At 42.7% G+C, this 17,400-nt stretch overlaps 1 protein-coding gene across 1 annotated transcript in view; it reads left to right on the top strand.

Annotated features, from left to right (window-relative positions):
- The window catches only part of ADRA1D (adrenoceptor alpha 1D), a 210,032-nt gene extending 192,987 nt beyond the window's left edge, over positions 1-17,045 (top strand). Inside the window, exon 2 of the mRNA XM_073611009.1 lies at positions 16,373-17,045. Coding sequence (XP_073467110.1) covers positions 16,373-16,929 — 557 coding nt within the window. The 3' untranslated portion in view covers positions 16,930-17,045. The remainder of the gene's footprint in view (positions 1-16,372) is intronic.
- The last annotated feature ends 355 nt before the right edge of the window (positions 17,046-17,400 follow it).

Raw genomic sequence — 17,400 nt, 5'->3', positions numbered from 1 at the left:
CGCCAACAGTTTACGTAACGCTTTACAACTTGAGGGTAGACAGTACAAATACAATACACTTTGATACAGTAGGAATCAGAGGGCCCTGCTCCTTAGAGCTTACAATCTAAGAGGGAAGGTCAAGAGATACAAGAGGTAATAACTGTGGGTGATGTGCTGATTGAGAAGATAAATGTACAGTTGTTAGGTGGGAGCCAGATAGGCTTCTCTGAAGAGATGAGTTTTCAGGGATCGTCTGAAAGTGGATAAAGTAGGAGAAAATCGGACGGATTGGGGTAGAGCATTCCAGAGGATGGGGGAGGCTCTGGAGAAATCCTAAAGGCGAGCATGGGATGAGGTGACAAGGGAGTTTGAGAGCAGGAGGTCTTGGGAGGAGCGAAGAGAACAATTAGGTTGGTATTTTGTGACTAGGTTAGAGATGTAGCTGGGGGCCAGGTTGTGGATGGCTTTGTAAGTTATAGTTAGTATCTTGAATTTAATTTGGTGACTGAGTGGCAGCCAATAGAGGGATTGGCAGAGGGGTATAGCAGACGCTTAGCGGTTTGTGAGGTGGATGAGCCTGGCAGCAGCGTTCATGACGGACTGAAGTGGGGATAGCCTATTTAGAGGTAAACCAATGAGGAGGGAGTTGCAGTAGTCGAGGCGGGAGATGACCAGGTAGTGGATTAGAAGCTTTGTGGTGACATTGGTTAGGAAGGGGCGTATCTTGGAGATGTTGCGGAGATTGAGGCGGCAAGCTTTGGATAGTGATAGAATGTGGGGTCGAAAGGTTAGTTCAGAGTCCAGGATTACACCTAGGACTTTGGTGTGGGGAGATGGGTTGATAGTTGAGCCGTTGATATTGACAGGGAAATCAGGGGAAGTGGCACCTGAGGAAGGAAATATCATGAGCGCGGTTTTGGATAGGTTGAGTTTGAGGAAGTGATGTGACATCCAGGCTGATATGTCTGCTAGTAAGTTGGTAATACGTGAGGAGACAGATGGAGAGAGCTGGGGGGTGGAGAGATAGATTTGGGTGTCATCAGCATAGAGATGATATTTAAAGCCGTGGGAGGCAATCAACTGACCCAAGGAGGTGGTGTAGATTGAGAAAAGGAGAGGTCCAAGAAAAGAACCTTGGGGGACCCCAACGGAGAAAGGAAGAGGAGAGGAGGAAGTAGAGATGTAAGTGACACTGAAGGAGTGGTGGGATAGGTAGGATGAGAACCAGCGAAGAGTACAGTCACGGAGACCAAAGGAGTGGAGTTTTTTGAGGAGGAGGGGGTAGTCCACTGTGTCAAAGGCAGCAGAGAGATCCAGGAGAAGTAGTACAGAATAGTGTCCATTGGCTTTAGCCATTAGTAGGTCATTTGAGGGTTTAAGGAGAGCAGTTTCCGTGGAGTGTTGAGGGCGAAAACCGGACTGAAGGGGATCAAGAAGTTTATTCATGGTCAGATGGTCGCTTAGTCGGTTGTAGACCAGTCTTTCAAGAAGTTTGGAGGAGAAGGAGAGTAAGGAGATGGGACATAAGTTGTTGAGATTGGTGGGGTCCAGTGAGGGCTTTTTAAGTTTTAAATACTATCAATAAATGATGTATTACATGCTGATCATACTCACTCAGTCACTATGGGATTCGTTTTCTGTATTCTGCAAAAAAAAAACCTGGTTGATTCTGCTGTAAAACTATCAATAAATGATGTATTACATGCTGTTCATACTCGGGATGATTTAATTAGACATTCACTTACATAACATGTCGTGTTTTCAGATATCAATTATCTCTTATATGTTACAAAAACATATTCAATAAATCCATCAGTTTTTTTCACTCATGTTCTGCCTAAATCATAAATCTTTTCAAGCACTCAAAGACAGAACAATGGGCTTTAAAGGAAACTTGTCACAGACTTGGGTGACTTAGTGATAAGAAAATTGCCCTGATCTTTGAAGGTTCGATTTTTAGTACATTTTATGTGTTTGAACTAAAGCTGCCCATCAGAGATCATTCAGATGTTCTCTATATTTTTATACATAGATCTAAAATATACTGTATATTCAATTATACAATCTATAATGTACATTTATACGATAATGATATTGAGTGCACAGGTTCGGTTTAGATAGAGAAGAAAATGCTTGAATCTCCCCCACAGTATTACAGAGGAATTCCTGGCAGTAACACAAGTACCCAACTATAATGCTAAATTTAAAGACTGTAAATACCAAGACAATTGGTGACAAAGAAACTCAGAGTGTCACTAAACCCACATCATAAAAACTATTCTGATCATACTCACTCACTATGAGATTAGTTTACTGTATTCTGCAAAAAAAAACTGGTTGATCTGCTGCGCTCTTTCTCCACATTCTGTCCATGTCCCCAATTCAGCTGGGAATTTTGCAGCTGTGGTGGCAACTCTGCACATGCTCAGTTTTCAGTGAGTTTCTATGCTGAGCATTTCCTCCCTATCACATCTGACCAGCCCATGTGACTATAAAATGTGGGTGTATACACAGTGGTAAATGACAGCCCACACCCTCCCTCCTTTTCTATGCCCACTAACCAGTGAAACACAATGGGGGTGGGATATTACATGTAAATTAATGGAGGCTTCACCTCCCTTTTATTCTAAGACATGCGCTGGAGGGGCGTGACACAGCCTGTGAAAGGCAGAAATACACTCATACCATGTTATTGCCAAAAAAATAAAGATTTAATTTCAAATATACAGTATGTTGTATGTATGATGATTTAAAACACTTTATTGATATTAGTTATTATTTTTACTGTATACACCGCTCCTGCCCATTGAAATGAATGGGCACTGCTGCCGAAGTGCCTGCAAAGTGCCTCGGCAGCATTGCTACACGGGCGCAGTTAACCCTTTATTCGGTTGCTAGCTGGGGTTCAAAGCGCCCCGCTATCAGCCGAATAGCGCCGCTAAAATTACGGTAGATCGCCGCTAAAACTAGCAGTGTTTTACCGTCAACGCCCGCCCGCCCCAGTGTGAAAGGTTTCTTAAGCCTAAATTCATCTGGTAAGCATGATCAGTGCCAGAGAGGTTAAGAACAGGCACAGAAGGATATAGGGAGTTTGTGTGCAGGTTGCGTGACGGGGCAGTCCTTGAGATGTTTCTTCTGCTGGCTATATGTGGGGGCCTTTTATGAAGCATTGGTGCACGTTACGAGAGTTCTGATGAACCTGCATGCATGCATGAACCAAGTATGTATGTGCCATATCTGGAAGATGGAAATCCCTGTAATAGACATCACTACTACAGTGATTTTCGCTTGCTCTCGGGTCCCGTACCTAGGAATGCAAGGTGTTCTCTGACTGGATGAGGTGAAGAGGAAGTGGGGAGGAGTTGACATCATAATATCCAACACATCCAATTAAAGAATGCTTTGTATTCATTGAGAAAATGCCAAGTGTTCTCTGAAAGACATCTCTGCTCAGTATCAGACCTGAAAGCTAGCAGTGATCACCGTAGGCACCTACCAGTGATTACAGCTTCTCCGGGGATCAACCAGGTATGGCACATGCATACTTACAATGGTTTAAGCTGGACCACTATGGAAAAAAGTCCATACCTCAGCTTTATATGAACCCCTTAAAATCCATAAATACAGTATCTCAAAAAGTGAGTACACCCCTCACATTTTTGTAAATATTTTAATATATATTTTCATGTGACAATACTGAAGAAATAACACTTTGCTACAATGTAATGTAGTGAGTGTACAGCTTGTATAACAGTCTAAATTTGCTGTACCCTCAAAAAAAAAAAAAAATTTGCTGTACCCTCAAATTAATTCAACACACAGCCATTAATGTGTAAACCACTGGAAGCAAAACAATGCTGGCAGCACTTATATGTCTATTTCCCAAAGACAACCTCTGGATATGATGCTGAGCACGTGCACTCAACTTCTTTGGTCAACCATGGCGAGGTCTGTTCTGAGTGGAACCTGTCCTGTTAAACCGCTGTATGGTCTTTGCCACCGTGCTGCAGCTCAGTTTCAGGGTCTTGGAAATCTTCTTATAGCCTAGGCCATCTTTATGTAGAGCAACAATTCTTTTTTTCAGATCCTCAGAGAGTTCTTTGCCATGAAGTGCCATGTTGAACTTTTAGTGACCAGTATGAGAGAGTGAGAGCGCTAACACCAAATTTAACACACCTGCTCCCCATTTACACCTGAGACCTTGTAACACTAACGAGTCACATGACACTGGGAGGGAAAATGGCTAATTGGACCCAATTTGAACATTTTCACTTAGGGTTGTACACACTATTGTTGCCAGCGGTTTAGACATTAATGGCTGTGTGTTGAGTTATTTTGAGGGGACAGCAAATTTACACTGTTACACAAGCTGTACACTCACTACTTTACATTGTCATTTCTTCAATGTTGTCACATGAAAAGATATAATAAAATATTTACAAAAATGTGAGGGTTGTACTCACTTTTGTAAAATACTGTATGTAGTATGCATTTTAAAGCCTAGTTTGGATTTTAGGGCTAAAAGTATTGTGTCCAGTGGATGCAACAATCCAATAGCTTCTGACCTTGCTCCAAAATATTAGCGGTGGAGGCAACTTACTATTGTAAACGTGTCTTTTGCTCATAAATTCTGCATGTTCTGCAAAGTTATGTTAAGGGTCTGTATTTTGCTTCAATAGATTTGCACTTAAAAGTATACCCCTTTGCCATCTCAGAACGTCAATGTTGCTTTTGAGTTGAGTTGATCTCCCATAAACCAGAAATCTTCAACTGTCAGGGGCACCTAGCAGGATCCAATGGGGACTCTGTTTTTAAGGCTGTAGAGTGTTATTGGGTGGTAGTCGCTGCCCTTTGTGATATCAGTGGCCTAATAAATGAGTACAATTTCTTAGCACCTAGTAGAGTGCAAATATTTTTTTACTCCATAACCCCTCCTGTTAAGGGACACTTGGAGTGTAAGCTTCCTGTTTGGGGGAGGAGTGATTTTTATCTATACCTCCTGAAAGTGTCCTGTTAAGTGGTCCTTTGGAATAATTTTTACAATTTAAAGCTAAACTCCAGGGAATGTCAAAACTACCCTTGCAGTGTGATTCCCCTTGCACTACAAGGGTTAAATGCTTGTTTAAGTCTGGGAGAACACGGGACTTACCCTATCCTGTTCTCCTCCATCAGCTGATGCTTTCCCCTTTCCATTCAATGCTCCTGGTTGTCAACGAGCCCTCTGGATTCTTAATTACATTACAGAACTGCTGGTCCTGCATTGTATGTGATGTTGTAAGTGTTCAACCAAAGGTTGGAGCATCGAAGAAAAGTGTCTTCAGGGGACTGGTAGCACAGAGAGGAGGAAGCCTTCAAGAGTTTAGGATAAGGCCAGTAAACTGCTTTTTATTTGTACCCTGGCGAAAAAGAGCATTTATCCCTTGTAGAGCAGAAGAAGCCCCACTGCAAAGGTAATTCTGAAATTTCCCCAGATTTCAGCTTTAACCACTACCACTGAAAATGTGAATATTCACCCAGTGGAGAGAATAATGGAGTTCACCATCAAACTACCTGTCTGTACAGCTTCTACCCCTTGTTTAAATCGTTGTCTGCAAGACCATATTTGGTTAGTGGAGATGGCTTTGTGATTCCTCTTTGATCTGTGATAACATCGGTACAGCAGTTAAACAAGTCAAATATTTAAGAAATACGGAGGGTAAGAGTTCCTAAAGAAGCCAAACAGTGCCGAGACACGTTCTCGACGCTTTGTTATGATTTCACTGAGCTTTTGAGGGAAGTGTACAGCCAATATCAACACACATGGGTTTATTTAATAAAGATAGGAACAAACAGGGACTTTTATCACTGCCATGTTATGAAAGGCATTGGAGCAACACTTTAGCCATCCATTTATCTGAAAACATGCAGAGAGAGAGAGGCTCATGTACAACTTTGGAAAAGGCCGCACTATCAGCAGGGTTCTTACATTGACAGTACAAGAGTCTAATTTATCAATGTGCCCGAAAATAGAACAGACTCTATTGTACCTGGCAAATTAACAGGCTTTTTTCAACTATTTCCAAATATAAGCGAGAAAAATAACCCTTTGTTGCAATCTGATATGCTGCAACGGGCACTCAGGACTAAGCCTGGAAATTCTGGCACTGATCTATCTGAGGATACTTTTGAATTGGTGTGACATCCTGGGAGCTTGACTTTGAGGATCTCAATTTTAATAGAGGTTGCTATAGCTTATGCATGCAAGTCAAGAATATTCAATACGGCATTGTAAAGCAATGATGATGTGTAGCAAGAAGAATTCCATGGCTACCAGTCCCTTTAGGTTACGGTAATTATATATATAGAATAGGAAGCAGCGCTGTGACAAAAAAAGGTATGTATGATATAACCAAATCAAATAAAATGAATATTGGACCCAAGATTAGGATTAACTCCAGAGTTCATATTAAAGTCCATAGTACCAAAAGGTAAAAAAGTCCTATCCAGAATCAATTTCAGATAGTAGATATAGTGAGAAGCGTAGATAGGTGGGAATAAAAATAAATCAAGGTGTCCTTCACCGCACCACTGTGGTATTGATAGGAATGCGCGCTTACCAAACGGCAAGCTTAGGGGAGCTTGCGACCTTAACCCGGTCGGGGCCTTTCAAGATGGAAACACCAAAGGAAAACACACCACCTTCGCTTGGATTAAGCACGCTGTTCCCCAATTATCCAGTATTCAACTCAGATGGATAAACAAAAGCACATAAAGCCAGCCGGCTAGAAGCGAACGCCCGTCCTGCAGACGGTGGATGCAGCACGTCAGCACGTCAGCACGCCCGACGTACGTTTCGTCACACTCTGACGTCGTCTGGGGCACGGTAATACGGTATACGGTAATTATATAATTCATGGATGAGTTCTGACTGGATGCTTGTAGCTACTGCACCTTCCACATTGCTCCCTGCCTTAAGCATACATTCCAACTTTCTGAGGAAAGAAAGAGGGACACCTTTTGGCTAAACTCACAAGCTCTTTTTATATTGCCTACTTTTACTTTTTACTAACTTTTCATATAACAAATGCAATATTTTAGAAGTGCGAAGAAAGCTTTAGCATAGTACTGACTTTTTCAACTAGGGTTTATTTGTGGATCTCTAGGGTTCCTCCAGAGGTTGCAATTGGCTCCATGGATAATGAGCAATTTATGCCTCTCAAATGTGTAACCTATAACAGCATTTACCATTTCAGCTATCTGTAAGGGGCATTCTTTCCACTGACCACTATTGTAGGAAGCACTCTTCCTATTGACCATCAATGTAAAGAGCATTCCTCCCACTAACTACCAATGTAGGGAGCATTCTTACCACTGACCAGACCACCAGTTGAGAAGCCACACATACAATCCAATGAGGTCGCCAAACACATATTGAAGATTCCAAGGTAATTTAATAATAAAATTGATTCATAGGAGAATAGCAGTTCCTTTGCTGCCTTCACCAACACTGGTGTATCCTGTCCACCTGAAACTTTCCAAGAAGTAAATCACAACGCAGTTTTATTTGGTATCTGATTACCTGAGTCAGAATTCTTAAGCCCTGATAAAGGGGCAGTGTCTTTGGCTTCCGAAGCCTGTTGGCTCTATTTTGCTATATATCAATTTTTTTTATCATTAACATCTTGACGCCGGAGGTACAAATTAATGTGGCTGCATATATGCGCATCAGAATGTAAACAAAGCTGTGCCGAGAGCTAAAAAGCTAAACTAAAAAAAAACTAAAACTAAAAGCTCCCGGTCTCCACTTGTGATCGAGAGCTTTGCGATCATGTGACCACTGTGACAAGCAATCATGGAGGTCACATGATCAGAAACCCCGCCCCGCCTTCGAGCACCAGAAACCTCTTAAAGGGCCAGGAGGCGCCGGCATAAAGGGGTTAAATTACTCTTGGACATGGCTTTGTCCCTTTCATTGGATTGTATGTGCGTGCATTTCTTTTCTGGCCATTATTATTATGTGTTTCATTTCAATATAGTTACTCAAAATAAAATTGTCATTGTTCTTATTTTTTTATTCATTCTCATATCTACAATTAGCTATTGACACTAATGTCTTGAGCTGTAGATACAAGTATTATTAACAGGGGTTCCCTGAGATCCGAAATTTGTTTTAAGAGTTCTTTCATGTTAAAAAGGTTGAGAGACTGGTGTAGTATAACACTTTTGGTAGGTTAATAGTAATTTTTTTTTATAGCTGTCTATACTTTAGCCCAAAAAAGAGAGGCAATGGAGGAGGAAGAGGGACAATGGGATTGGCTTCTAAAATAAGGGCAGTTTGGAGTTATGCTTTAAGCTTATGACGCATTAGTAATTATTTCACTGTCCACAACTTGGCAGTGAAAAAAATCACTGCCCCGGACGACCCCATCTGTGACGAAACGCATATTGCGGAGTGACATGCTACATGTGTTTTGCTGTATGCTGGCTGGTGAGGATTTCTTTTAAGTGCTATTTCCATTTTATCGATGAAAGTGCAATCTTATATTTTAAATAAATACAAGAAAAGGTTTTACACTATGTGGAGAATTTTCTTCCATATTTTGGGGATGAGTCTATGGAGATGATGCTGAGACGATTAATACTGCTCAAACATCTGCCTCTAAAGGGATCCTTTAGGAACACTTTGTGAAGACCCTGGCCGAGTTGTTTGGCCACACGCTCTGTTGGCCTTTCTTATATTAGAAGGTCCTATGAAGCTGGTAAGCCTGTATTCTTCCCAAATTGAGGTGGTGGTGTCATGTCTTGGATTTTATAATGGTAATGGATGTCCACTGTATACACAGACTCAATTTCTCTCACAAATTCATATTTGTACCTGGTCTTTACTTAGATTGTTAATTTTTTTTTTTAAATGTTATTTGTATTTCTACATTTTGTATACACGAGTCATATGCACATTGTTGATGATTGTTATATCAATATCGTATAGTAGCGTGACTCTTTTAAGTTAAAATGAAAAAATCAGTAGAGATGAAAAAAAAAAGACTGAAAACCATTTACCTTTTACGTCAGCATTGCAAGAACAGAGGAAGCTTCCTCTCTGGCAAGGGAGAGTCTGTAGCGTTTCAGCTGATGAATGAGCAAAGCCTCTCTATTCTGGCCACTGATGGAACAATGCCATAGAAGCAGATGGGTATTTTTTCCTTTTGCACTCTCTAACGATTCTGTCATGGCGAGTTGACACCATGGCTGCAAGAAAGAGACATTTGAATTTTCCAGCCGTGTTAGAAACTCATAGCAGCTGGAATGAAATGGAAAAGTCATATTTAATGACAACAATTTCCAAAACGGCTTGTGTAGCATTGATATATAAAATATATCACTTTTTAGAGAAAGTGGAATTTCCCTTTAAAATTTGTAATGAGTTGTAATAAAGAACAGCTTGGGTTCCAATAAAAGTTCGACTGTTGTTCTAAATCCTAGCATTCTTCGTTTTCTTTGTCTGCGTCTGAAGATATATTTAATATCTTTTTTGGCTCCATGCTACCATACTCATTTATTTCCGAGTGGAAAAATCATGTGTTTTCAGCTTTTAGTAATTAGTTATCGCTGGGATTCTGCAGTACTTGGAGGGTGAAGATACGCTTGCGGAGTATGTGATTGCACAAGTGTTCAGAGGGTGATAGGGTAGCTGGCTTCAATTATTTTTAAACAGGTATTTCTTATTATAATGAAGTTTAGAAAAGCTGCTTCTTAAAGTGCCTCTGTCCGCTGTACATATAATACTGTATCTATACACACAGTACACATATATATACAGTATCTCACAAAAATGAGTACACCCCTCACATTTTTGTAGATATTTTATTCTATCTTTTCATGTGACAACACTGAAGAAATGACACTTTGCTACAACGTAAAGTAGTGAGTGTACAGCTTGTATAACAGTGTAAATTTGCTGTCCCCTCAAAATAACCCAACACACAGCCATTAATGTCTAAACTGCTGGCAACAAAAGTGAGTACACCCCTAAGTGAAAAAGTCCAAATTGTTCCCAAAGTGTCAATATTTTGTGTGGCCACCATTATTTTCCAGCACTGCCTTAACCCTCTTGGGTTCACCAGAACTTCACAGGTTGCCACTGGATTCCTCTTCCACTCCTCCATTACGACATCAAGGACCTGGTGGATGTTAGAGACCTTGAGCTCCTCCACCTTCCATTTGAGGATGCCCCACAGATGCTCAATAGGGTTTAGGTCTGGAGACATGCTTGGCCAGTCCATCACCTTTACCCTCAGCTTCTTTAGCAAGGCAGTGGTCATCTTGGAGGTGTGTTTGGGGTCGTTATCATGTTGGAATACTGCCCTGCAGCCCAGTCTCCGACGGGAGGGGATCATGCTCTGCTTCAGTATGCCACAGTTCATGTTGGCATTCATGGTTCCCTCAATGAACTGAAGTTACCCAGTGCTGGCAGCACTCATGCAGCCCCAGACGATGATACTCCCACCACCATGCTTTTTGAATGTAGGCAAGACACACTTGTCTTTGTACTCCTCACCTGGTTGCCACCACACATGCTTAACACCATCTGAACCAAATTAGTTTATCTTGGTCTCATCAGACCACAGGACATGGTTCCAGTCATCTATGTCCTTAATCTGCTTGTCTTCAGCAAACTGTTTGCGGGCTTTCTTGTGCATCATCTTTAGAAGAGGCTTCCTTCTGGGATGACAGCCATGCAGATCAATTTGATGTAGTGTGCCGCGTATGGTCTGAGCACTGACAGGCTGACCTCCCCATCCCTTCAACCTCTGCAGCAATGCTGGCAGCACTCATACGTCTTTTTCCCAAAGACAACCTCTGGATATGACGCTGAGCACGTGCACTCAACTTCTTTGGTCGACCATGGTGAGGCCTGTTCTGAGTGGAACCTGTCCTGTTAAAACGCTGTATGGTTTTGGCCACTGTGCTGCAGCTCAGTTTCAGGGTCTTGGCAATCTTCTTATAGCCTAGGCCATCTTTATGTAGAGCAACAATTCTTTTTTTCAGATCCTCAGAGAGTTCCTTGCCATGTGGTGCCATGTTGAACTTCCAGTGACCAGTATGAGAGAGTGAGAGCGATAACACCAAATTTAACACACCTGCTCCCCATTCACACCTGAGACCCCGTAACACTAGCGAGTTGGGCCCAATTTGGACCTCTTCACTTAGGGCTGTACTCACTTTTGTTGCCAGCGGTTTAGACATTAATGGCTGTGTGTTGAGTTATTTTGAGGGGACAGCAAATTTACACTGTTATACAAGCTGAACACTCACTACTTTACATTGTAGCAAAGTGTAATTTCTTCAGAGTTGTCACATATAAAGATATAATAAAATATTTACAAAAATGAGAGGGGTGTACTCACTTTTGTGAGATACTGTGAGTGTGTGTGTGTGTATATGTATATATATATATATATATATATATATATATATATATATATATATATATATAAAACTTTGTGTGTCTATATATATATATATATATATATATATATATATATATATATACAGTGGGTATAGAAAAGAATCACCCCCCCCCCTCAAAATTAGCACATTTTGTTGCTTTGTAGCTTGAAATGAAGACAGACACTGTTTTTGTTTTCTCCACCTGTATTCATTAGTGCAATTTTCAAGTGAAAGATATACTACATTACCAAAAGTATTGGGGCGCCTGCCTTTACACGCACTTGAACTTTAATGGCATCCCAGTCTTAGTCCGTAGGTTTTAATATTGAGTTGGCCCACCCTTTGCAGCCTTAATAGCTTCAACTCTTCTGGGAAGGCTGTACACAAGGTTTAGGAGTGTGTCTTATGCCGCGTACACACGATCGGACTTTACGGCATACTTGGTCCGGCGTACCGGATTTCGTCGGACAATTCGATCGTGTGTGGGCTCCAGCGGACTTTATTTTCTCAAAAGTTGGACGGACTTAGTTTTGAAACATGTTTCAAATCTTTCGGGTGGACTCGAGTCCGGTTGAAAAGTCCGCTCGTCTGAATGCTAGTCTGACTGACAAAAACCGACGCTAGGGCAGCTATTGGCTACTGGCTATGAACTTCCTTGTTTTAGTCCGGTCGTACGTCATCACGTACGAATCCGTCAGACTTTGGTTGATTGTGTGTAGGCAAGTCCATCGCAAAGACCATCGAAAAGTACGCCGGAAAAAGTCTGCCGTAAAGTCCGCTCGTGTGTGCGCGGCATAAGGGAATGTTTGACCATTCTTCCAGAAGCACATTTGTGAGGTCAGGCACTGATGCTGGAGAGAAGGCCTGGCTCACAGTCTCCACTCTACTTTATCTCAAATGTGTTCTATCGGGTTGAGGTCAGGACTCTGTGCAGGCCAGTTAAGTTCCTCCACTCCAAACTCGCTCATCCATGTCTTTATGGACCTTGCTTTGTCCACTGGTCCAAATCATTTGGTGGAGGGGAGATTATGGTGTGGGGTCGTTTTTCAGGGGTTGGAAACTCTAAAGACGTCAGCATACCAAAACAAGACATTTTGGACAATTTCATGCTCCCAACTTTGTTGGAACAGTTTGGGGATCGCCCCTTCCTGTTCCAACAAGACAGTGTATAACACCAACATGTCAGAAAATAAAAATAAAAAACAGAATCACGGAGTTGGAAAAAGGATCACACACCCCCCCTCAGTCAGTATTTTGTTGGACCACAGTTTGCTTTAATTAGAGTCTTTAGTCTGTTGGGATATGTCTCTACTAGTTTTGCACATCTGGACTTTGCAATATTTGCCCCCTCTTCTTTGCAGAACTGCTCAAGTTTAATTAAATTTGATGGTGGTCGTTTCTGGACTGCAGTCTTCAAGTCATTCCACAAATGTTAATGCCTAAGTACAAACCATACATATCATCACAACTACTTTGTGCATTTAGGTCGATTATAGCTTGTTTTTTCACGACAAATTGGGCTTTCATTTGGTGGTAAATAGTAATGGATATCTCCTGATGTTTTTTTATTATCAAAAGAGACCTGGTTTTAATAGTAAAGTTTTTGTTTTTTTAATGTAGCTATATATTTCTTGCTACTGTCATAACCTACCACCAAAGAACAACCCAACTCCTGTCGATCACAGTGATACCACATCTGTGTATGTTAGTTGTTGTATATACCCAGTGGTGTATTTTGGTTTTGTGCTGCCCTAGGCAAGACTAAATTCTGGCACCCCCCATCTAAATTTGCCCCACCCCTCCTGTTAAAGATCCACCCCTTCCTCTTTAGGCTCCACCTCTTCCTATTAACACTCCACCTGAAGAGATGGTCAGAGACTGCAGACAACATACAGGAGAGGGTCAGAGACTGCAGGCATGATAAAAGAGAGGGTCAGAGACAGCAGACAACATAGAGGAGAGGGTCAGAGCGCGCGAACATGATAAATGAGAGGGTCAGAGAGTGCGGACATGAAAAAAGAGAGGGTGAGAGAGTGCAGACATAATAAAGGAGATGGTCAGAGACTGCAGAAATGACTCCCCATGGTCATCAAAGTGAATAGAATAGCCTCCAGCCATTCTTTCACTGTAATCACAGTGGGGGAACAGCTTAAGTTCTAAAACATGGCAAGCAAGATAAGTTACAGCATCTTCTGTGACATAATCATTGTGCTTCTTCTAATAGTAATAATAATGGGCCAGTTACCATTACATCCCTGTGACCGTCCCCGCCAGTGCACATAGAGCCAAGCCTGTCCCCTCCTGAGCGCAGCCGAAGTGAGACGAGCCCGCCCCCTCCCGAGCGCAGCCAAGGTGAGACGAGCCCACCCCCTCCTGAGCGCAGCCGAGGGGAGACAAGCCTGCCCTCTCCCGAGTGCAGCCAAGGTGAGACGATCCCGCCCCCTCCTGAGCGCAGCCGAGGAGAGACAAGCCTGCCCTCTCCCAAACGCAGCCGAGCTGAGACGAGCCCGCCCCCTCCTGAGTGCAGCCAAGGTGAGACGAGCCCGCCCCCCCCGAACGCAGCTGAGGTGAGACGAGCCCGCCCCCTCCTGAGTGCAGCCAAGGTGAGACGAGCCCGCCCCCCCCGAACGCAGCTGAGGTGAGACGAGCCCGCCCCCTCCCGAGCGCAGCCGAGGTGAGACAAGCCCGCCCCCTCCCGAGCGCAGCCAAGGTAAGACGAGCCCACCCCTGCCCAAACGCACCCGAGGTGAGATGAGCCCGCCCCCTCCCGAACGCAGCCAAGGTGAGACGAGCCTGCCCCCTCCTGAGCACAGCCGAGGGGAGAGGAGTCTGCCCCCTCCCGAGCGCAGCCGAAGTGAGATGAAACCCCCCCTTGAGAGCAGCCGAAGTGAGCCCGCCCCCTCCCGAGCACAGCCGAGGTAAGCGGAGACTGCCCCCTCCCGATTGGGGACGCCCCCCCCGGCCCGAGCACAGCCCCCTCCTGAGCAGGGACTGCCCCCTACCGAGCAGGGACTGCCTCCCCTGGCCCGAGCACAGCAGAGGTAAGCAGAGACTGCCCCCTCCCGAGCGGGGACCGCCTCCCCGGCCAAGCACAGCTGAGGTGTACCTCTGCTCAAACCCAGCCGAACAGAGACTACACCCGTCCTGCGCAAAGCCGAGACAGCCGCCAGGGACTGTTTTTGTGCAGGAGACGGGAGCCGGGAGGAGGTGGGGGGGCATTTGTTCATGCGGGGTGGGGGCGGCCTTTTGCCGCCCCCCGCAAAGTGCCGCCCTAGGCCTGGGCCTTGTCGGCCTAGGCTAAGACACATCACTGTATATACCTGTAGTACAGCCCAGAAACAATAGTGCACTTTTTTTTTTAATCCACCCTTTTAACACACACTGTCACCAACTGACAATGATATTAATTTAAAAAAAACGCATTTTTAATCAATCCTATCAAAAATATACTGATCTGACCTTTGACCCTTACTTGGCCCACACACTAACCCTGGCACTGACCTAGATCAAACCTTCATCTAGGTATTTTTATTAATTTTTTTTACACACTGTTATGTTTTTGTTTTTTTTTTCTTCTGCAATGAGAAAGAGAGACAATAGTACCTCTGCCCTCTACTCAGAGAGAGAAAAAAACACAGGGATGGGCTTCACAGTGTTTGTTACCCACGACAGATAATCAGAAGCTATCACAGCAATCAGGTGACCGGGGTCCTGATCGTTAGTATGGGACCTGGGGCTATCGTTGAGACCCTGAACTCTGTGCTGGGAGCGCGCTGTGCAGCCCTCTCCTCGCACGAAGACAGATTCACATATATGCTGCCCCTTGGAAAAAAGCCCAGTCCAGTGCGGCCGCATATATACATGCTGTCAGCGGGAAGGCGTTAAGATACCCTCTCCTACTACAGCTTATATCCATGGACAAAGAAACAGGGCATGGCAAGGATTGGTGGGGATAAGTCATGCATAAATTGAGACATTAGCCAACTATGTATTAAAGTGCATGTAATCTCTAACAATTACATTTTCTAATTTTCTCCCTTTTTTGTTCTGCTAAATATATAATTGAAAGTGTTTCCTTATGTAATGGAAATTTATTTTTATTTATTTATTTTTATTTATTTCAGGTACTTATAATTTGTAAGTTCTGTATATAATTGTATTCTATTTTGTATGTATTGCACACTGCTCTCACTGTGCACACGGCACTAATAATGTTTTCAGTACATGTTTACATTCTTTAGAGTTCTGATTAGAATTAGCCTGCCTATGTAACGCCCCTTGTTACCATAAACGTACAATTGTAATATTAGTGTGATACCTACGTAATCATGTATATAAAAACCTTCAATTGCATCATAATAAAGCAGAACAGTTATTTGTAAAGATGCAGAGTGTATCTTTTGTGTCTGTTCCATACTGCAGTAGTTATTATTAATTTGGAACCACTAATCAATATGAGGATAGGAGTTGCCTATCATCAAAATGTCCAACTCACCTTATACCTGTTTTACAAGTGCAAAATATATTTTTGGTCTTGCCAGAAATCCAGTGTTGTCCTTTGTCCGTTGGCTCTTTGGGGTGTTATCAAAAGACGTCTTGTCTTCCCCTCCAGGTTACCTTTGTGAACTACAACCCCCCCCATTCTATATTATGGAGATGATGAGAGACAGAGAGGCATTCTGTAGTCATAACACATTTCCAGTCCTAGGGTGACACTGTTGTTTTTCTTAGCTACACTACAAGTGAGCAAGCATTGTCCCCCAAGGACAGGAAATGTTCACGGAAGGATCAACAGGTGAAACGAAAGGATTAATAAACTGAAAAAACAAAACAATGCAGTCACCTGTTGCAATGTTTTAAAATTCTATTCTTGGGTTTAAGTACACTTTAAGTTGACTATATTGTTAAGGATTACAATCATGCATACCAATCTTGTTTTTCTGTTTCCTTCCTTGTTCAGGATCTTTCTTTCCTAATCTGAAGCCTTCAGACGGTGTCTTCAAAGTGATCTTCTGGCTGGGCTATTTCAACAGCTGCGTCAATCCTATCATATACCCATGTTCGAGCAAGGAATTTAAAAGAGCATTTATCAGGCTGCTAAGATGCCGCTGCCGCAGGAGGCGGCGCCCTCTCTGGAGGGTCTATGACAACCAATGGAGGACATCAATGAACAGTTCACGGAGAGGTTCTGAAGGTGAAACCACAGATTTCTCTTCTATGAACTCCTCGTTTATTTATAACCCTGGTAACCAGGGGATAACAACAAAGAGGAAAAACGTGGATTGTAATAGCTGGAAATTAATCTCCCCTTTTCAGAACTCTTCTTCTCAGCTGAAAGAGAAAATGAACAACCTTTCTAATAAAATTCGCAGCGGCTCCACAAAGAGCAACATGTCAGCGGCCTACAAGAGTGAGGTTGAGTCCATCTCAATGGCTGTCTCTAATGACTTTACAGAACTTGAGCTTCAAATGTACGATTTATCAGACTGCTGTGGGCTTAGAGAAACTGATATATAGATATCATCTATTATTGTTTTATCTGTGGAGGGGGGGGGGGTTGTTTAAAAAAATTGTGATTTTATTGGAAAAACAAATGTGGATTATAAAAGATTTTTGGTATGCAGTAAAAAAACTAAAAGAAAAATGTGTGATTGTCTCAAACTACAGGTCTCCTTTTTTTTTTAGAAAACGATGTCCGCTAAAAAGAAAACTGGAGGGATGGAGGCTACAACTGCTGTTTCCTCAAAAAATGTTTACTGTCTGGCTGCCATAGTGAATCATTGGGGTAAATTTACTAAAGACTATGGACTTTGCAATTGCAGTTGCACTCATTTTCCTTAGTAAATGTAAATGTGGTGAAGCTTCATTTTGTAAAGGATATCCAATCATGCAAGGAAAATAAAAAAAAGCATTTTTGCTTGCACATGATTGGATGATGGAAATCAACAGAGCTTTGCCACATTTACTAAGCTCTGGGGAAAATGAGTG

The sequence above is a fragment of the Aquarana catesbeiana genome, linkage group LG01 (assembly GCF_042186555.1).
Source record: "Aquarana catesbeiana isolate 2022-GZ linkage group LG01, ASM4218655v1, whole genome shotgun sequence".
In the NCBI taxonomy this organism is placed as follows: domain Eukaryota; kingdom Metazoa; phylum Chordata; class Amphibia; order Anura; family Ranidae; genus Aquarana; species Aquarana catesbeiana.
The sequence above is the reverse complement of the archived record's forward strand: the minus strand, read 5'-3'. Positions and strand labels throughout refer to the sequence as shown.